This window comes from Fonsecaea erecta (genome assembly GCF_001651985.1).
Source record: "Fonsecaea erecta strain CBS 125763 chromosome Unknown Scaff10, whole genome shotgun sequence".
Classification (NCBI taxonomy): Eukaryota; Fungi; Ascomycota; class Eurotiomycetes; order Chaetothyriales; family Herpotrichiellaceae; genus Fonsecaea; species Fonsecaea erecta.
The window spans coordinates 245786-270923 of NW_017387253.1; the positions used below are offsets into that span (position 1 = coordinate 245786).

The 25138-nt window shown below is 56.3% G+C and overlaps 8 protein-coding genes across 8 annotated transcripts; 1 reads left to right on the forward strand and 7 right to left on the reverse strand.

Annotated features, from left to right (window-relative positions):
- Positions 1–294: 294 nt before the first annotated feature.
- Positions 295–3468, reverse strand: AYL99_09816 (hypothetical protein; the record flags this gene model as incomplete). The annotated part of the gene is made up of 1 exon (XM_018841322.1): positions 295–3468. One exon carries the CDS (start codon positions 3466–3468, stop codon positions 295–297), a length of 3174 nt encoding a protein of 1057 aa, XP_018689031.1.
- Positions 3469–4078: 610 nt separating this feature from the next.
- On the reverse strand, positions 4079–5806 carry AYL99_09817 (hypothetical protein; the record flags this gene model as incomplete). The annotated part of the gene is made up of 1 exon (XM_018841323.1): positions 4079–5806. One exon carries the CDS (start codon positions 5804–5806, stop codon positions 4079–4081), a length of 1728 nt encoding a protein of 575 aa, XP_018689032.1.
- Positions 5807–6735: 929 nt separating this feature from the next.
- On the forward strand, positions 6736–8799 carry AYL99_09818 (hypothetical protein; the record flags this gene model as incomplete). Its single annotated transcript, XM_018841324.1, has 4 exons — positions 6736–7005; positions 7076–7633; positions 7719–7862; positions 7942–8799. 4 exons carry the CDS (start codon positions 6736–6738, stop codon positions 8797–8799), a joined length of 1830 nt encoding a protein of 609 aa, XP_018689033.1.
- A 720-nt stretch (positions 8800–9519) lies between these two features.
- On the reverse strand, positions 9520–10952 carry AYL99_09819 (hypothetical protein; the record flags this gene model as incomplete). Its single annotated transcript, XM_018841325.1, has 2 exons — positions 9520–10769; positions 10832–10952. The coding sequence occupies 2 exons, from the start codon at positions 10950–10952 to the stop codon at positions 9520–9522; spliced, it is 1371 nt and encodes a 456-aa protein (XP_018689034.1).
- A 299-nt stretch (positions 10953–11251) lies between these two features.
- On the reverse strand, positions 11252–12685 carry AYL99_09820 (hypothetical protein; the record flags this gene model as incomplete). Its single annotated transcript, XM_018841326.1, has 2 exons — positions 11252–12380; positions 12447–12685. The coding sequence occupies 2 exons, from the start codon at positions 12683–12685 to the stop codon at positions 11252–11254; spliced, it is 1368 nt and encodes a 455-aa protein (XP_018689035.1).
- Positions 12686–13118: 433 nt separating this feature from the next.
- On the reverse strand, positions 13119–15028 carry AYL99_09821 (serine/threonine-protein kinase Chk2; the record flags this gene model as incomplete). The annotated part of the gene is made up of 2 exons (XM_018841327.1): positions 13119–14096; positions 14156–15028. 2 exons carry the CDS (start codon positions 15026–15028, stop codon positions 13119–13121), a joined length of 1851 nt encoding a protein of 616 aa, XP_018689036.1.
- A 786-nt stretch (positions 15029–15814) lies between these two features.
- Positions 15815–19271, reverse strand: AYL99_09822 (nitrite reductase [NAD(P)H], large subunit; the record flags this gene model as incomplete). The annotated part of the gene is made up of 2 exons (XM_018841328.1): positions 15815–19049; positions 19129–19271. 2 exons carry the CDS (start codon positions 19269–19271, stop codon positions 15815–15817), a joined length of 3378 nt encoding a protein of 1125 aa, XP_018689037.1.
- A 1253-nt stretch (positions 19272–20524) lies between these two features.
- Positions 20525–23179, reverse strand: AYL99_09823 (hypothetical protein; the record flags this gene model as incomplete). The annotated part of the gene is made up of 1 exon (XM_018841329.1): positions 20525–23179. One exon carries the CDS (start codon positions 23177–23179, stop codon positions 20525–20527), a length of 2655 nt encoding a protein of 884 aa, XP_018689038.1.
- Positions 23180–25138: the final 1959 nt, after the last annotated feature.

A 25138-nucleotide genomic window follows, 5' to 3' on the forward strand; every position in this document is an offset into this window, starting at 1 on the left:
CCTATGGCGAGGAATCGAGGCGTATTCCGACACTGTTTCGACTTTTTTGTTCTGCCTACCTGCATGCATGGTCGTTCGTTCACCAAGCTCACTAGTTATTCAACCCAATTGACTGACTACTCTTGTGTGGCTCACACAAAGAAACCTCAAAGAGCTCGCTCGCTCACCATGACTTCTGCGGCTGCTGCCAACCCTGAAAACATCCAACACCCAAATCCAACAAGGAAAATCGACTGTGGCCGGGTCATACCACATAAACAAATCTCCACACCCACTCTTGCCTGTCTGCCCCTATCACAGGCTCAACCAGATGTCTTCGTCGCCTTGTTCTTCCTCTTCCTCTTGCTCGTGCTCCGTGTCCCCTGACCCAGCCATCCCCCTCTGGAGAGCCACCGCCGCGCAACTCGCCGCCACCACTTTCACCTGCCCCTTGCGATGCTCGACCACCCGGGCCCAATACCAGCGCCATCGCCGCTGGATCGTCACCGCCGCCCGGACCGCTTTGGTGGGCTGCAGGAGTCGAGAACACAAGAACGCCAGTGTCGCCACCACAAAGTCCCGGTCGAACACGTGCACGCCCTCGGCTGGGCTGAATAGCATCGCAAACTGCTCGCTGCATCCGAGACGCCTCAGCCGCTCAGCCAGAGACCGGCTTGTGCAGAGTCCCACATCGTAGCTGAGGTAGCCCTCGTACTCCTCGACAATGGCTTGGAACACCCGACCATCCGTGAAGCTGGTCGTCATGTTGATCACCTGGATCCCGTGCTGGCTGGCAATGGCCTGAGCCCACGCTTTCAACAACACCGTGTGTCGCGCTCGACCGTGTTCATCTGGTTGCAGGTCAAAGTAGTCGTTCTCACAGCTACTGGCCCCCGTACGGCACAGTCTCTTGATTTCACATTCGACATCGTCCCAGTCGACAAGGCTCGCCAGTCCCCATTGGCTCGTCAAGCCCCAGAGGAGTTTGACCGTCTTTTCGCGGAACCCATCCACAATGTCTTCGGCTTTGACGCTGTCTGCCACCGTTCCCAGGCCCTTGACCTGCTGTATCGCACTCAGTGCAACCTGCACGTTGTACAGTTTGGTCGCCCGGCCGGGGCAGGGATACTTGAGATGCTGAGACAACGGCCAACAGGAGTCCCCGTCTGTCAGGGACAGCTCTTGTCCGGTCGGCAGAAAGATACTGGTAGTTGAGTCCGAGTCGTGCACGAAGTCGAGATGCGGTGAGGCAAAAGGATACAAAAGCAGTTCGACGAGTCTCGTCAGCCGCACCCCGTCCCGGAGGTCCACCGCCAGGTTGTCCATCTTGTAGCAGTATTCCGCGAGAGCATGTTGTGCGTATGTGACCGTGTATCCGACATGCACCAAGGCTCGCATGGGATCCCCCACGCTAGGATTGAGCAGCTGGAAAAGGGCCTGGACGACGCCTACAGATGTCTTGCACGCCGCGCCGGGCTGGAACAGGCACCTGACCGTCGAGGCGCTTGTGGCAGCTTTCATCGTGTCGAGAAGTTTGATGACCATCAGACTGCGAAGGAGAGTGCGCTGGTACGACCAAGCGACATGATCCGTCGAGGCGTCGTCCGGCTGTCCATCTTCATTGCGGATCAGGAATATCTCGATAAAATGTTGCAACATCCGTCGGCCGACACCGTGCCCACGACCGGCCTTGATACGCCGACCAACGACCACCTCCAGTGCCGCGCGAAGATATGAAAGCTCATACGTGTCGAGCCACAGATCCGTAAAGGCCTTTCGCTTTCCCAGGTCGGTGCCGAGTCGCGCGGTACCCTTGAGCATATCCCTCGGCACACTCAGCGCACCGTAGAGCAGAGCCGCCTGAAGTCTTTTGTAGAGCATCACGTTGCTCGGGTCTCCGTATCGCTCCAGCAACTGCAACTTCAGCATTTCGCTTTCCACGGGCGAGGGCGCCGGGGCAGATGCACCAAAGAGGTTGTTGACCAGTTGCGTGATGGCGATCTCTTGGTGTCTGAGCCAGTTGTCCTCGTACATGGCCGGGTCGACGACGTCTTCTGTGATGACAGGATACAACTCACTGACTGGCGCAGCGTCCACCTTTGGGAGAACAAATCGACTGGGCACTGACGGCTTCTTCTTGAGGGATTCACGCTCCGATGCCCCGGCGCGTGACTTGGGTTCGAGTTCTTCCATCCGGGATGCTCGACCCAGGCGACCGGTCCGCAATCGTGGTCCTGCATTCTGGCTCGACTTCATCCTGGTACTGTGCCCGAGACTGTCCATTCGAACGCTCTTCCACATGCCTGCTGTCGGTTCGTAGGGCGCCGCATCCCGTTGTTGTCTGTTGAGTTGCTGCTGCGACAGAGGAACCCCGACCTCGAGATCTCTGCCTCGTCCCTCGACTCCCGACATGCCTTTTGCAAGCCTGTCTTTCTTCCCGAGCAGTGCCTCCTCTCCCGGTGGCACGTTCTCCTTCCCGCCACCCTGGCCCCAGCGATCCACCATCAGGGTACTTTCTTGCAGCGGTTTGGTGGTGGTCTGCAACGGCATGGGCTTTGCCGACGCGGCACCTTTGTCCTTTGTTGTTCCTCTGTTCTTCTTCGCGACCATCTGTGCAGCAATCCCTGTCAACTCGTCATCGGGCTTGCTTGGTCGCTCTGTATTTGTCGACGTGGCCGCCGATCCCGGAGAAGTCTTCACCGCCGGATCCAGATTCTTGATGGGGCTGAAGATGCCCATGTACATGCTCGGCATCGTCGTGTCCTCGGTCGGGATGTAGAAGGTCGCCCGTCGCGCCGGCCTGAGCATTGTCGTTGTCGTTGCCGCTGCATCGACCCCTCCTAGGAGCGCGACGGTGTCTTCGGGGACTGTGCGCAGCGGTTCTGCCGCCGTGGAAGAAGAAGACGCTCTTCCTTCGGCTTTGCTCGTTATTGGTCGTCTCGGTGCTTGACTCAGTCTCGCCGACGCACCACTGCCCCGCTTCGGCACCTGCGGTGGTACAATAACAATGCCGGACGGACCATTATCTGGAGCAGAGGGAGCGAGAGCAGCAGCAGCAGTAGCAGCAACACCGACCGCAGCTCGCTTTTGCGGCCGCTGCGGCGGTTGAGATATCGCAGCCCTCCTTCTTGCGCCCGTCTTCAGCGGGTTCTCGTCATCACCGCCTCCTCGTGCACCCACCCTCTGGGCCGTGTCCTCGTGGATCGTGAAGCCCAGCAGCCCGTCCTGCGCTCTTCGGCGGCGCGGCCTCGCGTTCTTCAGGACACCCGGGGCGAAGGGTGCGGCAAACGCAGAAGTAAACTCGAGGTTGGCGGTGGTGTCATCGCTCGGAGACAACAAGAGGGAATCTCGGTCGCGGTGGCCGTGGTGCCGGGTGCGACGTTGTTGTTGTTGTTGTTGTTGTTGTTGTTTTTGTTGTTGTTCTGTTTGCTTTGGGAGAGGGACCGGGCACGGCGTGCCAATAGCCGCAGCAGAGGACGGTGGCGGCATTATTCAGAGCAGAACTCTCGAAATTCTCGGACGAGATGAACACATATCTGTTGAGCACATGAAAGTCTTGTCGTCGTTGCAGTTGTCCGACGACGAGGGACTGCGGCTCCGGGAAGAAACGGTTGAGACGCGTGGGGAGACGCGTAAATTCTAAAAGAGCTTGGTGCCCCGAAAACGGCCCCCGCAAGAATTAATTAGTTAAGAAATCGTCATCGCTCCGGCGCTTGTGGCGCGGGGCAACGCCTGTGCCACTAGTACACTAAGGGGTATCCAGGACGAAGAAACATGATCGATATGAGATCAAGAGAACGACAAAGTCTTTCCTCGTAGCTGCAAATGTGCATGCACTCTGCAGAATGTTGGTGTACATCTATTTCTAAACCCAGAAGCCCGTCCCACCGCCCATACCCAACCTATGCCCATGCCCTTTTCCCTATACCGTCGCTATGCATATCATATACAATCAGACCTCCAGCTGTATGGTAGTTGCGACATTTCGGAATGTCCTCCGCAAGGCCCTTCGCCCAATCCTTCGCCAGTCCCGGGAGAATGACCTCGCGGTCCGGAATGCCAAAACTCCACTCACGATGGTCAATTCAGGAGAGCCACCCTACAACTCGTCGCGACCGGGAAAACGGAAGTCCCACGAACGGTCGGGGACAGGCAATCCCAGCCAGAAATTCCACAGCCGATTCATTTCCATGACGAAGATGGCCCCAATCTTGAACGGCAGCTCGAACCACGACCGCAGAACCATCTTGTATGCGCGCCATACGAGATCGAGCTCCGTCCAGAATGCTTCGGCAATGGTCCCTTCCTGCGGCGAACCACTTGAGGATGGGGTGTCCACATCGTCGTACAGGTCATCGAAGTCGGTGGTGTCTTCTGGATTGGTGGTGTCAATCCGGGCAGACAGCGAAAGGGGGCCCTGGATGTCCAGCACACTCATATCCCCCGTGTTAAGGGCGGTGCGAAACTTCTGGATGGCATCCAGACTGTGACTAAGGCGGCCGAGAGTGTTGACCAGGGCCACCAACTCGGTTCTCCTCAAATGGGGATTTTCGCCATTTTTATTCTCATCATACTCAAACAGAACCTTCAATGCGGCCCCGTAGCCCGCGGTTTGTAGTTTTCCCCAGAGCCGACATTTGTCGCACCCCACGCAGTCCATCAACCTGGATACATTACGGAACCGGTTGCGGAAGTCATCCTTGAGCACCATGACCGAAGGGTCTTGGAACATGACGGATTCGTCGAAGGTGTGCGGGCCCGACGCGGCGGTGTCGGCGAGCGCGAGGACTTTTTGTTTGGTGTGGAAATCCTGGTCGGGATCGCCCGAACAGAATGTGTAGGATTCAAGGTGTTTCCTCAACTTGGCGACGGCCCGCGTCAGGATAGCGTAGTTGAAGTAGATGTTGGAGATGCGCTCCGGGTATTTGTGCAGCCGCTCCTTGTAGCAGTCGAGGTTGTGGACCCATTCGCCGGTGGTTTGATTGAAGAACTCCCAGCAGATGTGTGTCGAGATGGACGCATGCATGCCGCTGACGATGCGGTAGAAAGCCCGTTGTTCCAGGCATTCATCGTCGAGGGGGTACAGATCGTCTGTATCGTCCACATGTTGTCGCCCATACTCTTGGAAGACTTCCTTCAGACTCTGTGCGGCTTGGAGAGGCTTTGGTTTCAGTGAGGCGTGTCGGGGGGACTTGGGGGAGAAGCAGTTTTCCTTGTAGATGGCGTCCCAGACTTGTCGAGCACCGAGACCCGAGTAGCCGGTGTATCGTTCTGTGTTATTAACCAGACTGACATAGTCACCCTTGGCCGCGGCGCCCTCGTCCTCTGGTACGCAGTAGTCTCTCTGGTCACATTCGTCATCCTCTTCCAGCACACAGCTCTCATCCACGTCCTCCCCCAATTGGTATTGCAGCGGGCGGTCTTTGGGTCTCTCTCGCTGCTGTGCAATGCCCGGGTGCTTGGCCTTTGCACCCTCCAGTTTGCTCAACTCGGCGGCGCGCCAGATGGGCGGGATGTCACTCTCATCGTCTATTGTCTCGACGGCACAGGCCCGGTTGCCGCACATGGAGTTCTCATCGCTCCAAAAGGGACACGCCTTGTTGTAGAGGTTGAGTCGGTAGTAGGCAAAGAAATCGGTGTGTTGGGTCAGGTCGTCGAGGAACGGGAACAGGTTGGCATTGAGCCGCTCGAGGTCCGAGTAGGAGGTGCAGGCATCGGTGACGATGGAATTCGGGTCTATGGCGCATTGAGGCTCGGCTCGAACGCAAGGAGGGCGCCACAGCAGGGAGAGGGCAACGAAGAACTGTGAGGCACGTTGCAGGCGCATGTTGTGGACGATGCTGGTGAAAACATGCAATTGCAAAGGACAACTAACCACAAACGAAGAGGAACGGCGGGGGAAGCAAATATGTAAAGTACCGGGTATCGAAGCGGGTAGGATTCTTGAAGGACCAACAGACAGAGGATTATTTACTATGGTATTGGAATTAGTTGACATTAGTGAGCAGAACGCAGAGAGAACAAACTGGCCAGATTCCAGATTTCAATGGCGCAGGCAAATCCGCAGTCGCCGCCAGGATCGCCCGCGTCGCTTCCCCGCAGCCAATGAGGCCCCCAATTACCCACTCGCCACCAATCATTAGGCCCTGAAATAGCATTCGCAGGCATCAAGCCACCTGTTATTACTCCAATTCCACCCCAATATCAGCACAGCCACCTTTATCACCATCATACTACCGAGTGAATCACGTGTTGGATCAGCCGATAATGAAACATCCGTGACATAACAGTTTTTTGCAAAGAACAGAGTCAGGGAGTTGATTCAGAGCGTCCACCATCCGCCCTCAGATGACCTGCGTTACCGACTTACGTCCTCTCAGCCGTTCTCGCTCGACCGATCGTGCCCTCCATTGATTGTACCTCCCAATACCGCAGAGACGCCACGATATGAGAAGAGGTGGCTGGAAAACTGCCTTGACAAGAGACTGCGCATGAACAATAGAGACCCTCTCCCCCGAAGAGCCTGCAGGTGCAGATGAGCTGGACCAGGAGCTGGGTTGTCTCATCTGTCTGTCGTAGCCATTGGGCTGCTAGATGCTGGGAACACCTCTTTCTGAGTGCAGACATCGTGGGATGACCAACCTGGGCCCATCCTGCAACAAATACTGTCTCGCCAGAAGTGGACATCCCACAGCCGCCATGCTCTTCTTGCACTGCAGGGACGATCGAAGCAAGAGTCGGCTAGACTAGAATACAATGTCCTTCAATGCTGTCGCTATGGTCCGCTCCGTCATGCACGAGCAGCATACCTGTTTAGGAGTAGTGCTGACTCAAGCGAACCGTCTCGGGCCTGAGAAAAGTCTGGCTACAAAATCCGGTGCCCTACTTATGCACAGCGACTCTCTGCATACCTTGTTGAGCCTGAACATGTGTCCACCTGGAGTAACAGAGAACAGCCGTCTTCCTATCGACTCTGCTCTGCTGGCATGGTGTATCGTGGAAGACCGAGCCCCTTTTGTGCCCGATGTCGGGCAAGGCGACTGAAGGTGCTTGATCATTGCGCTTGGGTTTGACTATGTCTAACGGCAAGGCGTAGTGCGATCAAGCGACGCCCTCGTGCTCCCAATGCCTCCGCGTGGGCGTAGCGTGTGCCGGGTATAGGGATCTCACGACCATCGTGATTCGCGACGAGAGCACTGAGGTGGCACGCAAGGCTCAACTCAAACAAGCCAAAGAGCCGCCTCTGCTTCTGCACCGCGATCCCGGGCCCAGTAGCAGCGCATGCCAGGCCGAATCAATGCCAGGAGTGGCTGTGGCTGGGCCATTGTTGCTGTACAAGTCCTCAATAGTCCAACAGCCGTCAACCCCGATCCGCGAGCACGCAACCTGCTTTGCACACCAGAGTTATCTGGATCCGTGGCTCTGGCCACCGACACTAGACCTAGGCAACGCAGACCATGCTGCAGCGTCCGCTTCGGTGACCGCCCTGGGCCTGGCGCTCCTCGCCAACACCAAATCGAGTCCAACACTGATGATGGCGGCTCGCGAGGAGTACACGGAAGCTTTGCGGTCGACGAACAGAGCACTCGAAGACCCTTTTTTGTCGAGATCAGACCTCACACTGATGGCTGTCATGTTCCTGGGGATGTTCGAGGTATTTCCTTTCCCTCCTCCACTCTGTTTGTTCGTGTGTGGGAAAGTGCCCTCTGATTCCTTCATTGACTAACCTTTCGTTCCAGGTGGTGACATGTACGGGACTCAATTCCATCCTCCAGTGGAGAAAGCACATCGACGGAGCGGTCAAACTGCTCGAATGGCGGGGAGAAGGACAGCTGCGAAGCCGTCGCGGCTTGCACTTGTTCCGACAGATGCGCGCCCAAATTGTCAGTCTCAAAGAGTCGAGAGCCGAGACCTCTTTCTTTCGCTTGTTGTATTTGTCGCAATTGACTGACTACTCGCCAGCTGATACACAACATTTTCGGAGAGAGCGACACATCTCCTATCCTAACCAGGTTGTCGAGTTTGGCGGCGTGCGGTCTCGAGGATGATGCCAGCCTCTCCCGGTTCGGCGATCGTCTGGCAAACATCAACGTTCAGCTGACCAAACTGTGCGCGGACATGAAACAGGGAATCATGACGGATCCTGGGGTGATCATTGGCGCCGCCTTGGCCCTTGATACCCAGTTGGCTTCTTGGACCAGCGGCATGCCCTCGTCGTTTATGTATTCTAAGATCCCCAGCGGTACAAACACGTGGGCGGCGACATCGACGACATATGGTCCATACACATCCCACTCGTATGTCTACCCGGATCTCCTCGCCAGCAACCTGTGGAGCAACTGGCGCGCGGCGCGATTTGTCATCCATGAAATCATCATGCAGCAGAAGGACGGAGAACAGGCTGGTTACACCAACGCTCCTGAATGGCTGGTTAAGGTCACACGACACAGCGAGACCGTGCTCCGTGAGTTGACAGCCGACATCTGCGCCAGCGTGCCGTACCACTTCTTGGCCGTTGCCGCCAATGACTGGACGGCGGGCGAAGGAACCCGTCCTCGTGAGAACAAGGTTCTCGCGGCCGGCTACAGCCTGCTGTGGCCCCTGTTCCTGGTCGCCAGCTGCCGCTTTTGCACGCCCGACCTCCGGCGCTGGGTCGTCGCGTCGCTCGAGAAGATCGGGCGCGAGATGGGCATCAGCCAGGCGCTCGCCATGGCGCAGCTGGTGCGTCGGGGGATGGGGCCGCGCACGTGGAACAACCAGCCGCAGGAGGAGGGGGATGGAGCGGATCCGGCGGACATTCACCCAGGCTCGGTCGATTAGGAGAAGGAGGGAAAGAGGGAGAGAATGGAGGAGGGGTTGGTTGGACAAAGTTGTGACCTCGCCGGGAATTAACAGAAGGGAGGGGATACGAGAAGTGGGTGCGTGGTACAAGAACGCAAGGGATCTGACTCCCATGTCACACGTGTACCTGCGTCATGTACTCGGTACACACAACCTCAGGCCCCACTCTATATACATCCCACCCAATCATGATAGAGGACATATAGTATTATGATCTTGCCCTGTTCAGTAATTCTATATACGGGTAGTCAGTTTTTAATGACCCACTCAGGCATGGATGGACTATCTCTAGCCGGCCAGCTAGCCTTTATCGGGACTTGCAGTAGCTCACTCACTCACTGGCTCTCCGACCGGCTCTCTGTCTGTCTGTCTTTTCATTCCATCCCTCTATGGATGGCCAATTTCATTATCGTCGTCCATGCATGCATGGTCTGTCGGCGACGAGTCAATCAATCAATCAATCAATCAACCAGACAGTGGGGTTCTTGATTCTCTGGCGCATGTCGACGCAGGCTTCCTGACCTCCACGTGCTTTGTTTCAGAGCATGGGCTGGTGACGGTCGACATCGTCACGGGGTGCCTCGTTCATGATCATGACCATCATAATGCACAAGTCACCACGGGCCAGGCCGTAAATGGTATCTATCTCTCCAATAAGGCTTTCTTTGCAACTTGTTTGTTTGTTCGTCTATTTGTTTGTTAGTCGTCCTGCTGCTCCACCGCGACCCCGTCCGGATCGAGCAGGCGAAGCTGAACTTCCGCATTATCGTCTTCGTCTTTTGCTCCGCCGCCCCGACCCCCTTGCTTCTTCATCTTCTTCCTCTTGGCGAGGATCCACGCCGTCAGCCGCGGCCGCACCAGCTTCAGAGTGAAGACGCACAGCCCCACGGCCACCGCCGCAACCAGCACGACCGACACCACCACGACCCATGGGTTGATACCCCGCAGGCAGCACCCGTACAGGCCTAGGTACCAGTGTACCAGCGTCTTCATCAGGTGGGGCTTCTCCTTGACGTCGGGCATCAGCCCCTTCCGCACCAGGTGCTTGAACTTGGGTCCGTTGGGCCCGTCGTTGAATTTCTTGAGCCCGAAGTATGGCACCGTCTCCTGGCGCGGGTCGGTGTCCGGGTACTGCTTGTCGCCCCAGTGTCCGTTGAAATTCAGCCAGTCGGTGGGATCGTCGTCGCCGCCGCCGCCACCCCCGTCCGGTCCGGCCGCGGTGAAGACCCCCGTATGCGGTTCGTAGTGGTAGAAGTAGGCGCGCCGGACGGGGTCCCACAGGCGGCCCTGGTCGGCGACGTCGATGAGGGCCTCGTCGTGCACGTGGCTGCCCGCCGAGGGGTAGTTGGCATGCGAGCCGCGGGCGCTGAATACGACGGGTCGCCCGTCCTGCGTCGTCGACAGGCACGTCGCGTCGTCCCACGCGCAAGCCTCGCCGCTGGTGTGGTGGCTGAAGTAGATGCCGGTCGGCGTCCCGTTGGCGAACCGGATCATGTTGTGCTCCCAGTCACCCAGGTGGTTCCCGTAGTGGTCGCCCGGCTTGCTGTCCGGGAATAACTTGTTCAAGGGGGGCACCACCTGCCGGATGTCGGCACCCTCGTTCCACGAGTAGAAATAGAAATAGAAAGCGTCCACCCACACCGCTGCGGGCGTCTGCTTCTCCACGACCACCACGGCACACGCCGTCGAGTTGTGCAGGGCGCCCGTGGCGTCGGGGGTCTCGCCAAGGACCCAGTCCGGGAACGTGGACACGTCTCCAACCGCCGTCAAGAAGACGTCGGTCCCGTGTGACGCGCCGAGTCGGTTCAGCAGGGACAGGTTCTCCAGATTGGGCAGCGGTAGTGTGTCTACGATGGCTTCTAAGCCGATCCGCGGCACGGTGTGCGATACGTGGGTCAAAATGTCGCTGGGCATGTACGGGTCATCGGAATGCAGCCAGACGATCGGGGCTGGAGAGGGAGCGTTGAGTCAGCACATGTTGCCCTTCTTGAATGGGAAGCTGTCTACTGACCGTAGTCGACGACATATGACGGGATCGTGTAGGGCGAGACGAGCTGGAGCAGCAGCAGTAGCAGCAGCACGTGCCATATCGAGAAGGCCAGGCACCACCGGTTCAACAACGGCCCGCCCATAACGAAGCCGCCGCGTTGGGTCGAGTGCTGCGAATCGGAGCTGGAGCAGACGCCCCGGCAATTCGGGTTTCGGCGTCGGCGTGGTTCGAAAGAAAGAACACGAGGAGGATGAAGCAAGAAAACAGAAGGAGAGAAAAGAGAGAGAGAGCGGAAGCCGGGCGGCAATTGAAGATGTGTCAGCAACATTGGCGCTAAATAGCCGAGGAGTGCCGAACGCGATGTGATTGGTTGCCGATAGCCGCATCAAAACTTTGGGTGCACCTCATCAACCTCCAGACGCCTGGGCCTCGTAATGATACTCAACCTTTCTTCACGCCGGCAGAACGATGCGCGCTGCGAAGGGTGCTCCGACGAGGATGAGGCGTGCCTGATGTTGTGGGTGGATTTGCACTTCCACCAGCGGCGGCCCTCTTCGACGGTGCGGACTCGGACGAGGAGGGAGCCCCTTCATCACATTGCGTCCTCTTTTTTTCCTTGTTGTTCTTTTGCTTCTCACTCTCCTTTAACAGCTCAGTCTCCATGGCACGTGCCTCCTTGATGGCCCACTCCACTCGATACTGCTGGTACATGATCTCCCCTCGGGCCTCTCTATAGGTCTTCGTTTCTTGGACAAACTCGTTGATCGATTTCTCCCGCGACCTCCAATAAGCCACGTCCTTTTTCCATTCTGGAACTGCATACTTCGGCCCGAGCAGCTTCGTCATGGCTCGGTCGAAGGTGGCGTCCAGTGACCGTGCTGCATTGGTACACTTGTCTAACTCCCTCAACTCGAAGCTGACGTATTCGAGCCAGTCGGTCCACCTGGTCTGTTTCAGGGGACATTTCCTCAGCTGCAGTTTTTGCGTGAAGTGGTAGGGGGCCAACCGTCTCTTGACTGCGTTGATGTAGGCGGAAAATGTCTGACCGTTGGGGAATTCGAGGGACGACGGTGTGTCTTGCCACTCTTTCCGAGCGCACCGCAGGTACCTAGGGGACGCCCAGCCTGTCTCGGTTCGACGCTTCTTCGACTCGAGGTAGGCAGAGAATCCCAACTCGCTGTCAGCCAACCCTCGGTTGGCCCATTGTGACTTGCGAAACTCCCACCATCGACCCAATTGCCTCTCCCAGACTTTCACCAACATCAACTCAGCCTCTCCCTCCCTGTCGGCCCAGCCGACGTGGAGCCATGACTGAACCGCTTCGTATCTTTCCATGGGCTTCTGTACGATGTGGGCCAGCTCCTTCATCGAGCACACTGCACGACCGCCATCTTGGATGAGCTCTTTGAGACATTTTCCTGGACGTTCCTCGGCGGGGCTCGGTACTTGAGTGCTCTCCTGCGCGAAAAACCGCTGGTATGGAGGACTGTATTCCGGGGAGTCGCCTCGTGTCCTAGCGAGATTTTCTAGGCGGAGTTGAAGTCCACCTATATCGAATGGTAGCCTGTCTCTGGCCACAGAATACTTGTTAGCTTGGGAAGTATCAGTGCGCTACCTATCGCAGGCTCTCACTCACCTAATCCATTTTTCCAAACGATTTCCCTCTAGTGTCCCAAGCTTTTCCACACCGGGGAAATGAAAGAGGTAGAATTTCTGATTCGGGTTGTCTTTCCGCCATCTTCTCATGAAGGCGTTGAGCTGCTCATCGTCGTACGCTGCGAGGTCTGTGGCAGTCACCCCAGCGATATCTTCGGCTTCCGGCCCATCAATCGGTATTTTTGTGGCTGGGTAGGACATGTCGAGCGGGGACGACATCTTGAACTTCCTAACCACAGAGGGGGATTGAAAAGATTGGTAGTACGGCGGAGAAGGGGGAGTGTTGTGAATGAAGTGGGAGAGGAGTGAGCTCTATTTATCGCCCGGCGTGTCACGGATCTAAATACTGTCGGTGTGACGCGTGCGTCACGCGGTTGCCAAGGCGATAAGATGTCATGAAGAATTCGTCGTGTTTGTCTCATTCTTTGTGGAGTTTCGTGCCACCCGAGATCAGCTGGGAATGCAATCTAATTTAGCAAGGGAAAGCTGCATATTTTGTCTATGGCTGTGGCAATCACAAGGAGATTACTCTTGGAAGGGACCGGGCGAAACCTGTATGCCTATGCTTGACCTCTACTCCATCCAATCACCAGTGCTGCGTTTTCTACGTACAGGCCCATGTCCATCATGGTGTCGTCTTGACCCGCAACAATCAGTGTTTGCTCGTCTTCGCTCGTTTCATTCTCCGTGGGGTGGCGTCGATGACATCTTGTTGATCTCCCGACGGGGGACACGTGAGAGATCCGCTGGGCGGCGACGCAACACTCTCCTCAGACAATTTCCTCTTGCGTGTGGATTGAGCTTGGCCAGAGGCCTTGATGGTCTGTTGCGACCCTTCGTCGCCGACAGAGTCGCGAGCGACGAACGACGAGTTACCCTCCTCAGCATCAACCACGCCGGCGCTCTTGTAGTTGTCATCGAGATTCTTGGGTTCAGCCGTGGAATGGGCGCCGAAAACCGAGAGTGTTGGTGTGGCTGCGCCCTCATTTTCCGACTTGTTGATCATGGCCTGTAGCATCTTTTGTGCTTCTGAGTTGACCTTGTCTGCCGACCATCTCTGGCGCGGGTCTTCAACCAACATTCCCTTGAGGATTAGTCGGAGAAGAGGGCCAATGTCTTCATCGTCTGACAGGAGTTTGACCCGATGCAGTAGGTGGTGCCTGCCGGCAATGGTAGTCAACGACTGGCTGCTGGAGTCTGAGCCCTTGCACGCCAGGTGTGCGATAACAAGACCAAGAGAGAAGATGTCAACAAGCGGGCTGTATGTGTCGTCCCTGCCGGCAGCCCCACACCAGACCCTGAGAGCCTCCGGAGCTAGCCAGGGAAAAGTACCGCACGCCGACTGCATGACTTCCGCCGCCTTGGCGAGGCCGAAGTCCGCAAACTTGACGTAGATGCTGCCCGGTTCCCTGCTCTGAACGAGGACATTTTCAGGCTTGATGTCCCTATGGACCAAGGGAGGGTTCAGGCTGTGTAGATATTGAATTGCTGACGACAGTTGGCAGAGCACCTGAGTACACTCGAGGGCCGAAAAGTCAGAGTAGCGCTCAAGCGAGCCTCCAGAGACGTACTCGAATGACAACTGCGGATATGGCGAGAAGCTGGCGCCTCGGAACTTGACAATGTGATCCTGGGGAATTCGGGCATCAGTTGTTAGCACGGGCGAACAAAGGAGCAAAAGGGAGATACCCGTGCCATTATGTCCGCCTCCTGCTTCCACGACCCCAGATCTTGCGGCGTCATTTTCTCCGGTTCCTTTGGCTCCTTCGTGGCATACTGCTCCCTGGTATTTGCGTTCCACACATAGTAGACGAAACCAAAGCCACCCTGGCCGATTCTTTGTCTGTAGAGGACCCTGGGACCCGAGCCCGGCTGAATGGATTCCAATTCCTTCCGCGACTTCTTGTCGACTTTGTCGACTTTGGTCACTCCAGAAGGGTCGATGTGGAAGGATGCAACGAGTGTTTCTGGGTTGGCACTTCCCATACGGAATTTCGTGACCCGGTCGATGTGTTGTGGGGAGCTGTAATCGCAATGCGGCAAGAGAATCTGGAACTGAATCTTGTCTGTGATATGGAGAACCGGTGGTTTGCCATTGAGAATGCTGGGGCCTTCCAGCGACCATGTGAAGTCGGACAATCGTGCTCCCGTTTCCCCATTGTAGGTGATCATGGTTCCATTTTGCGACTGTAAGTCTTTGATGACTGGGCGGTATAGGCCATCGAAGGTGATGGCGAAGTGTTTTCTGCTTACACCTGAAGCCTTGATGGTCAACTCGACATCAGCGTCTGTGCCGCATACCACACCTGCGGGGGTTTTCCCTCCTTGGCTATACCTCACGGCGAGGTGTGGAATGTTCTCATCTAAGCCATCCTGGACCTGGGCCACTGTGCGCTCTGGATCGTCCTGATCGATGTTCCCTTGGCAGGGTCGGCTTTGGCGGGCTGGAATGAATCGCGACTTGTTCTCAGGCAGTTCAGTCACTTCCACAGCGCCGTGGAAGCCGGGACCTTTGTGTGGTAACAACCATAGAATAATGTCATCATGTTGGGGATTACTCATGGTGTCTGTCAAGGCAAATTGCAGAAGTGTAATGAAGATTGAGTAGAACGCAGATAGGAAACCAGTGTACGCTCCAAAAAAAAAGGGACAAGAAAAGCTGTCCTTGTCCGAAGAGGGTGGTTATGCAATCCCTTGGCAAAGCTTGCTGCCTGGCGAGGTGCAGCCGTGTGAGAATCTTTGTGTCACCACGTTCCTTGTTTGGTGAGATGGTCAATCTCAGGCAGTGGAGACCAGGCTCATGGACCCCTGGCCCATTTGGTCTAGGGGCAAGTTAACAGTGAGACCCCCAGTCACCAGGTGCCCTGGCTCTGAGTTGAAAGAAGGTGGCGTGCATCTTGCCCTGGGCAAGCAGATGGCCACTTGTAGGTTGGCTGAGTCCTAGCCCAGTCCAGACCAGGCTTGGCCGCCTGACCTGCTTCAATGTGGGGACGGAGTCTTTATACCCAGACGAGACAGGCGCTCGGGTGGCAGCAGACTCAGCGACGCCTGCCATCTCCCATGGAATGGGTAGCGGTGAGGACAAGCGTTGGTGGCCATTTTGGGAGTCGGACAGCGGTTTTGATTGTGAGCAAACAGCATACGAGGTGAACCAGGAACCAAAGCAACCCCCCCCTTCCAAGACAGATTGACACGCTTGGCTTATGGTCCCAAGCATTGGAAATCTTTCCTGCAGTGCCGAGCTGGTGAGGCGTGGGCGGAGAGGATAAGCCAAAATAATGGAGGACGCTCGATACCGAGGTATGTAGATATACGTATGTATATGTTCTCCGGCGACTTGCTGTGTGACTACCAGTCAATCCTCCTTTGGGCTGCCACCCCGACTTCTCCCCCCGCTCGCACATTCCCCGTGCCTGGCATGGGAGCGACGGTCTTCTGCGGCCGCAGACCTTTGTGATACCCCAGCTTTTGATCAAGACTGGCAAATGGGTTCGGGGCTTCGTCCTTCTTCACTGTCCACCTGCTCGTTCCAAGCACGTTGTCCAACTCATGCACGGGCGGCAGCTTGAGGTAGACCCACCCGTCCTCCCGCGCTTCAGCCGGAAACGTGGCGATGGACAAGCCGCTGTCGTTCGAGCATGAGCCGGCACCGGCGTCCTTCTTGTCAAAGTCGACCTCCCCGTTCAGCTGGAAGTTCCTCTTGTGGTAGGGGCAGCTGACGTAGAATTTGCTGTCCTTGCAGTCTGCCGACGCGGTCTCCCCCACGAGACCGTCCGAGAGTCCAAACGTGCGGCGGTGAGGGCACATTTGCTGACTGGCGTAGTATTTCCCCTTCAGTTTGAAGACCGCCAGCTGGGTGTCGCCCCGGATGACAGTTTGTGACGAACCAGTGTCCAGGTCGTGGAACTTGTTCGTCTCCACGATGGGTTGCCAAGTCAGGCTGGTCCATCGAGTCCCTTTGAAGTCTTCGTGCACGGGATCCTTCGCCCAGTACGCTGGTCGGAACTGGCCTCTCTCCTCGACCTTCTCCACCGCAGGTTCTCTGTGATCCGCGGTGTTGGCGAATTGCTGGAACGCCTTCCGCTTCTCCGGGTCGTTCAGCACTGCCGTCCACTCGCAGAAGAATGTACCGACAAGTTCTTGCATTTGCTTCTCCAGCTCGGCGCAGATACCCAGCTTGTCCTCCAGAACCACCTCCCGCAGATAGCGGATACCGCCAGGCAGGTTCTCAACCCACCTAGCCGTTCTCTGAAGTTTATCGGCTGTCCGGATGTAGAACATCAGATATCGGTCCAGGATGGGGATGACATCGTCCGGAGGCACGTCTTTGGCGAGGATTTCTGAGTGTCTCGGCGTGGCCCCGCCGTTGCCTCCGACGAAGATGTTGAACCCTTTCTCCGTGGCAATACAACCGAAATCTTTGTTCTGGGCTTCAGCGCATTCCCTGACGCACCCCGAGATCCCACCTTTGATCTTGTGTGGAGCTCGAATCGACTTATATCTTTCTTCGAGGCGGATAGCGAGGCCCACCGAGTCTCCGATGCCGAAGCGACACCAGGTCGTCCCCACACACGACTTGACAGTCCGGAGAGATTTGGCATAGGCATGGCCTGACTCGAGTCCTCCGGCAACCAGCTCCGACCAGATATCCAGCAGATCCTGCTTCTTGGCCCCGAACATGTCGATGCGTTGGCCACCAGTGATCTTGGTGTAGAGGCCGTACTTCTTCGCCACCTGGCCAATGACGATAAGCTTGTCGGGACTGATCTCTCCGCCAGCAACGCGAGGTATGACGGAGAATGTTCCGTTACGCTGAATGTTTCCGAGATACTTGTCGTTAGTATCCTGGAGCCCGTGGAGTGGCTTTTCCATAACGTGGGTGTTGAACATGCCGGCGAGGATCGACGCAATGGCAGGCTTGCAGACCTCACATCCGAGGCTGTTGGGGTCGGTGCCGCTGTCCCTCATGACCTCACCAAAGTTTCTCAATTTCTTGACGAAGACAATGTTGTAGAGATCAGCTCGCGAGTATTTGAAGTGGGGACAGAGATGGTTCAGGACTTCTTGGCCCATTTCCTTCATCGTCTGGTTGAAGATGGACTGGACCAGAGGCATGCAGCCACCGCAGCCCGTGCCAGCCTTGGTACACGACTTGACGTCGCCAATGGACTTGCAGGAGCCGTCCTTGACCACGCTCGCGACGTCACCTTTGGTAACATTGTGGCACGAGCAGATCTGTGTGTCGTCCGTCAGGTCGTCGGCGTTCTCTTCACCGTCCTTGGATGCACCGATGATGAATTGGGATGGTGGCACTTCCAACGGCTTCTTGTTCTTGACCATGGGCACCAGTCTAACATAGTCCCTCGTGTCGCCGATCATCATGCCGCCAAGCAGATACTTGCCATCCATGGTGAACAAATATTTCTTGTACACGGCTGCAAATGGATCTCTGTAGGTGAGTGCTTTGACAGCCGGAGGCGGCGGACCGTCCGTGAGATTCTTGACTTTGTCTTGGCTGTCAGTGCCTTTCTTCTCCGCCCGGCTGACGTGCCGTCTGGGGAGATCCTTGGGTCCGTCCCTGTCGGCAAAGAAGTCCCCGAAACTGGCAACTTCGACGCCCAGAAGCTTCAACTTGGTGCTCAAATCTGGTCGCTTGAACGTTCGCGGGCTGTGAACCTTGGCTTGGGTGAGGTTGAATGACAGAACGTCGGCTTGTTCAACACCAGGGGCGATGAGCCCAAACGTTTGATTTTCCCAGCTTGCACATTCGCCGATTGCGTAAATGTTCGGGTCGCTGGTCTGCAGGTCGCTGTTGATAACGACACCTCCGCCTCGATCGGCGCATTTCAGACCCGCCGCCCTCGCCAACTCATCCCTGGCTTTGATGCCAATGGCGAACATGATGCACGAGCACGCCATTTCCTCGCCGTCCTCGAAGACGAGGCCCCGCACAGCGTGGTTCTCGTCGGTCAAGATTCTTCCGACTCTCTTGCTGAGCATCACGTCGAGTCCGAGGTTGCGGACTAGTTCGACGACCATGGCCCCAGCGTCTCCGTCCAACTGCCGCGACAGCACCCATCTATTTCTTTCAATGAGTTTGACCTGCTTAAATTTCTCCAGATCCATCATGGCTTTGGCTGCTTCGAGGCCGAGTAGCCCGCCACCCACAACGCATCCCGTGGTGCCCTTGACGGTGGCAGAGAATGCGATGAGTTGCTGGAGATCCTCAATTGTTCTGTATACGAACACCCCCTTGGCATCGTGGCCGGGGGTATGCCGTGGAAGAACGGCGTCGGACCCTGTCGCTAGAACCAAGATGTCATAAGGTATTGTGTCACCTCGAGCGGTGACGACCACTTTCTCCCCCGGCTTGATTTCGGTGACAAGCGTATTCAAATGGTAGCTGAATGAGTTTGAGGGATGGCCCTTATACCAAGACTCTGGGTTCAGGTACAGCGATTCGACTTGTCTGTGCTGAAAGAAGCTTGTCAACCCGACACGGTTGTATGCCAGATGGGGCTCCTCGCCCACGACCACAACGTCGTATTCTTTCCTCTTGGCATCAAGTTTCAGTAGTTTCTCCCTGTCCGGCCGTTTATCAGCCAAGTGTTCTGGCGGAATTTCAAATTCGGTCATATTGCCATCTGATGTGAGAGACTTACACAAAGGCTATGCCAACCATTCCCAAGCCGACAACCACCACCTTCTTCCTTCGGCTTGATGCCGGCATTCTGTCACCATCGTCTTCCACACCCTCCGGTGTACGGCTGATGGCCATGCCCGGCGACGATGTTGACCATGACATGCTGCTGGCCCTCTTCCGCCTCGCCTGTCGAGAGTTTCTGCGTCACTGGGGCGAGTATGTCACCGCCGGCACATCTTCAGGGTATAGGTGATCTGCTTCAGGTAGGAGCATCACATCAAAAGAGGAAGAAGAAGGAGAAAGAAAGAAGAAAGAAAGAAAGAAAATTCGTCATATGGCGGATTGCATATCTACTGCATGGGCCTGGTTCAAATCTGAGACGCCACACCCGCAACCCATGATCTCCGCGGGGACAGTGCACGTCAAAACGGTCGACCAACGAGACGAACAAATCCGCCTATCGGCAGAGGACTTGGATGTGTGGGTCACCGCCAGTGCTACTCCAAGCCAATAGGGGTGTTGCGCAGAGCCAATGGCCAATATCGCAATTGTCATTTTGCACCGTCATTTCTGTCGTCAAAGAAGTGATCGTGGACGAGATTGAAGATCACTTTCTCCACGGTGTCCGGAGATGGAGCCACAAAGATAAGACTCCTCGATAGCGTGGGATGGGGAAGAAAACAAAACCGCATCTTAAGTGGCTGAGAGACGGTACGATAACATCGATAACATCGTGCGATGTGCGGATCCAACTGGTCACTTGGCGTCGTCACGTGCGTCAACCGGTTGGAATGACAAAGTTGCCGAGTTGCCAAGTATTTCCTCGGAAGAAATTGTGTCACGTGATGCACCGAAATGCACGGGTGGCTCATCTCAGCATCGATGGGGGCACACTATTCATAAGTCGTATGTTGATAGCAAGAGTCAATTTGGCTCTGCATCAGTCGGGAGATGTTGTGCTGGCAAATCCTCCCGCGGAACTGGATCGGGCGTCGATGGAAGGCAGTTGGAGAAATAATCGAGGAAGAGAATGATGATATCCTGGTCAAATCACAAAGGCCGCACCTGAGGCGAAGCTCCTTGTGACAATGTCAACGTCGAAAAGAGCACAATCTGATTGAGTGACTTGGTGATCCCCGTGGTATCATTGCCATGTGTGTTGGAGGGTTTTGGCGGTTGGGGGGTTCTATCTTCACATCTTCACGCTTGGGTTCTCCAGTCACGCACGGTACGTATCCTGTGCCTGGATATCACATCACACAGGTTATTCATGCAGCTTGACACTTCATCTGTAGCCACTTCTTCAGGGACCTAGGACTAGAACATGCTGAAATGCCAACACTAAGCAAACCTGTGCTGCACGTGAAACACGACTCTTCCATTCCTCGCTTCGCTGACTGACAATGCAAGGTCGGTCAAAAGAACATAAGTTGGTCATCGCGCCACCCCTGCTCTAACAGCGCTTGATGCATGGTCTTTTCCATCGCCTCGGGTCCGCAGATGAGGACCAGCGCGTCGTCCGTCCGGGCCGAGTGTTCCTGAACGAGTTGACCGGTGACACGGCCTCGCAGACCGGTCCAGTCGTCGGGCGCCTGGGTGAGAGTGTGCAGGACGCGGCACCGGTGCTCGTTGCCTGTTAGCAGGGCGTCGAGCTCCTCCCGACACAGGATGTCCTCGACCAGTCGGTTCCCGTCGAATATGACGCACTGCGTCTGGTCCTCGGGATCGCGCACGACCGCCCGGAATACTTGGTAGATGGGCGTGATGCCACTGCCGCCACAGATCATGATGAACGACTTGACCACCCGCTCTCGCCCGGACACCAGACACGTGCCGTGGCCCACGTACTCGAACTTGCCGATCGGCCCCTTCATCTCGATGAAGTGCCCGACGGGAAGGGCGTCCATGGCCTGCGACATCTTGCCGCCCTCGCTGCCCGCGCGGGCAAAGTACACCTTGACCAGCATCTCCATGAAGCCGCGGTCGTCGATGTCCGAGATTGGAGTATAGCTGCGGATGATAGCCTCACGGGTCACAGGGTCCCGGAGCCTGACCATTAAATGCTGGCCGACGGGCAAGCCGAGGCGCTGCGCCGGATGTTCCAGTTTGAAGGTGAAGATACGTGTGTCCTGGGACACGATCCGCTTACCGTGCAGGATGGCTTTCTTCCACGCTTTGGGATGGAGGAAGGTCTCGGGAGGTTGGCCTTGGTGGTCGATTGATTGCGTCTCGTCGCTGCCCGCCGTCAAGGCCGTTTTGGCGGCTTCGTCCAGGGAGCCGATGTGGAACTGCGGCATCATCGCTTTGGCCGTCTCGCTGTGGATGGCGAGGAATTCCTCGGTGCTGTCCAGCCCCGCAGCCGAAATAATGCTCTGCGCGCCCCCGGGATGCTCCTTCAGGAACGCCGTGCCGTCGTACACTTCGCCTTGCACCACGAACCAAGGCTGTTGCTCCGTGTCGTGTTTCCGCAGCTCGTCGATCGTGATCGGGTTCTGCAGGCCTTCCCGGACCATGGAGATTTCCCGGGCTTGTTCCTTATCCGGGACTATGGGTGCCTCGCCCTCGAGTCTCTCCCCCCAAAAGCCGTTGGCCAGGTCGCCCCCAGCCTTTTTGACTCGCTCCATCCAGCCGCCAGGCATGAGAGCCGGTTGGGTGGGATGTTCGAAGCGAAGGTACTCGCCCTCAACTGTGATCGTTACCCGGAACCAGGGATTGTTCATCATCCCCAGAACGGACCAGTACATGTCCCGAGGCTGCACATTCATGCTCTCGTCCATGGCCCGTACGACGATATCTGTGGCCTGGGCGAGTTCGTCCGTCAGCAGGCTGGTCGACCAGAAGCACCAGCAGAAGCAGGTTTCACGCCACGACATGTCCAACCGGCCACCAAACAGATCTCTCTCCACCTGTCTATATCGATCCTCGACATAGTCAATCTCGGCCAGCCGCCAAGACTTGCCTTTGTCTAATGAGATCTCGACCCTCGTGATGCGTCGCCCACCACCGCTGTAGGCATATCCTCGGACTCGGTAGGTCTGCGGTGCACCGTTCAGGCACAGCTGCTCCTCGTGCCGGGGGTAGCAGACGGCCGAGTTAGGGCTGAGGTCGTAGATGGCATATCGTTCGTCCGTCCACCACTTGGGGTTGTTGGCGGACTCTTCCGGAGAGACCATGGTCGGCAAGACCCGGTTGTCGTAAACGTGGTACCAGTTGTCGCTAGGAGCATCCGTGATGATCAGCTTCGTCAGCCACTTGACAGACCGGCCCCCGATCTGGCCCGGGACAACGGCGCGGAGGGGCTTGCCGTGATCAGGGCGGAGCGTCTCGCCGTTCATTTTGTAGGCGAGCATGATGCCGCGGTTGGGATCCATGGCCCAGTTCAGCTTGACGGACGTGCCGTAGAACCCGTGGGGGAGCTTGTCTGCGCCTTCCATACAGACGTACCTGGCCTTCCTCGTGGGCCGGGCTCGTCGGAGAACATCAGCCATGACGACGCCCGTGAAGAGTGCCGTCGAGAGCCCTGCCGCGCCCCACGAGAATCCTTTGCTTTTACGCACCATGTTCTGCTCTTTTCGCCGATTCCCTGCGCACACCAGTGTGATTGGATATGTCACTTGCTCGTATTCGGTCATCAGCTGCTTCAGCGATATTGTCATGGGCTCGTCCACCAGGCCCTCGATAGACAGTTGCCACTCTATTATGTCTTCATCTTTGACCTGAGGTACCGCACCGTGGTTTCGCACATAAAACAGCTCCGGGCTCGTCAAGAAGCCTTCGTTGAAGAGTTCAGTGAGCGGCGCCTCGACATTGAAGGGATGGACGCCGGTCAGTCGGATCAGTCGGGGATCGCGAGGGACGTGACGGTCGGGTGTCTTAAGATCGACGTCGAGAACTCGAACTGGGGCTGCGGTTGGAGGTGGGAGTGGTACCTCGACCTTCTCGTCGTCTGGATCTGAGATTCCACCCTCGGTGGGTGGCGGCGACGGTGGAAGGACGTCTTGGACGGGCTGAGTGTCCAATGCTTCGATCTCCTCGGGAATACCCTGGCTTTCTGTCGTTGGGTCTTCCATTTTGTGACGTAATATATTTGTATATGTGTATATCTATACCGATATGGCCACGAATTCCCGCCAAAGCAGGTCGCTTGCGTGGCCGCTAAGGAGCGTGAGAAAAGAAGTTTCAGGAACACATTGAAGGAAATTGAAAAGGAACGGGAAGCTGCAGGCTCAAAGGGTGACCCAGACGTGCAACGATGGCCGTTACTGAAGGTTTCACGAGCGTCATAGGATATCTATCAAGGAGCTGGAACGGCCCACCCAGCGTGTCCTGCGTCCGCGTCCGCGGCGGTATTTCTAAAATCATTGTGTGTAGGGTCGTCCAGCGGGTCCTCAAATCAGAAAAGAAAGGCGCGGGCAAGGGAGAGAGAGATGGGAGCAAAACCATTGCGATTGAACATGCAGAGGGAAAAATGATGAAGATCCGCGGGATAAGTTGTAATCGGTCGAGGTGCGGGTAGTGCGAGGAGATATTGTACCTTCTGCTTATCTCTAGGCCCTTTCCCGTGTCCGGCTAGACTGGGCCTCGGCCGAAGTGGAGATACAAAAATCTCTGACGTGTCTGACCGACGGAGGACGCCGCTTGTCCAGCACAGCAACGGCGCCGGAGAAGTGAGATAAAGTGTCACAGCGAAACCCTCTTCCTTGTCTTTTGAAATCCTTGATCCAGTGCAAGGTATCCCCGTGGGAAAATCAGTGTTGGACTCACCTGGATCCAAGCACCGTGGCACCATCCCTTCATACGGTGGAAGTTGTTGATACAGACACTATCGATAAGAGAAAAATTGGGTATGAGCTGTGCTGGACCTGCTTTCTGCTGGATAGGGCTTGTTGCCATGATCGGGCCACCGACTCATCCTGCACAGCTCCCACCCCCTCGGTCGAGGGAATGCTGAAGCTGCTTGCTCGAGAGGCCAGTAGGACATTGCGATGTAGAGGTGATTGAATGCTCCCATCCATTGATAGCCAATGTATCTGGTTGATTCGAGGATCACAATCATCTGTGTGGTCTCTGGTGACGCGGTGTATGTGCCAATCAGAATCACGTGACTCATCATGTGATATGGGTCGAGTTGCAGTAGCCAGGAGGTGTCCAAGGTACCAGGTAGTGTCCAGAGTCTCATTCCGTCTTGTTGCCATGTCGTCTGCCAGACATACAGACAAAGTCAACATGTTGGCGTCACTCTATACTGCGAGAGTGAGTGTTGTGGGTGCTCTTTGCGAGAGTCTTTCTTTGCGCGATCTTGGTGTTGAGGATTGACTGTACGGCGTAGTTCTGGGACTGCGAAAAAGAGTGGGCGAGTGATGTTGCTGTTTCGCGTTTCTCTGTCGCCAAGCCGCTCCCGGTGGGCCGGGCGGCCTTATCGAGCCAATCATCACGCCATATCTCGCAGTACCCCAGAGAGAACACGCTCCCAATTTGACGCTGCGGATCTCGGACGCCCCATGGATTTTTGCGCCTTTCTTTCCCTCTCCGACGACTAACTAATATGTTATCGTCGCGTACAGCATCGTGCTGATTGCTATGAGATTGCAAGCCAAGTTGATTCATGCTCAGTCCCCCTCCTGGAGGAGACACGAACCGCACTCTGTCTTGTACCGCAAGGGATATCCGTCCGAGCCTGTCACTTGGGGATGGGAAAACAGCACATAAGGTAGCTAGATGGTCGCTAGAGAGATGTAGGAGTATCCTGGGCATTACTGCAGGTCTTTTGCGTAGTTCGAGGGGACAAGCAGTTCAACACTGTGTGTGTCGCGGACATGATCTCTTGGCGCTGTCGCGTGACGCGTGAGAAGATCCCCCGTCGGAAACTCTCACATACAGGAGGAAATGGATGGCGTAATTCCCCGCCAAAAAGCTGGTGTGGGCGCACGACCCATCAGCGATTGCTGTGTGCTCAGTCCTCCCCTAGTGGTTAGGGGAGCAGGCACTATGGCGTCTTTTCCGAGATCGTGGGAAATGGGGTCTTCAAA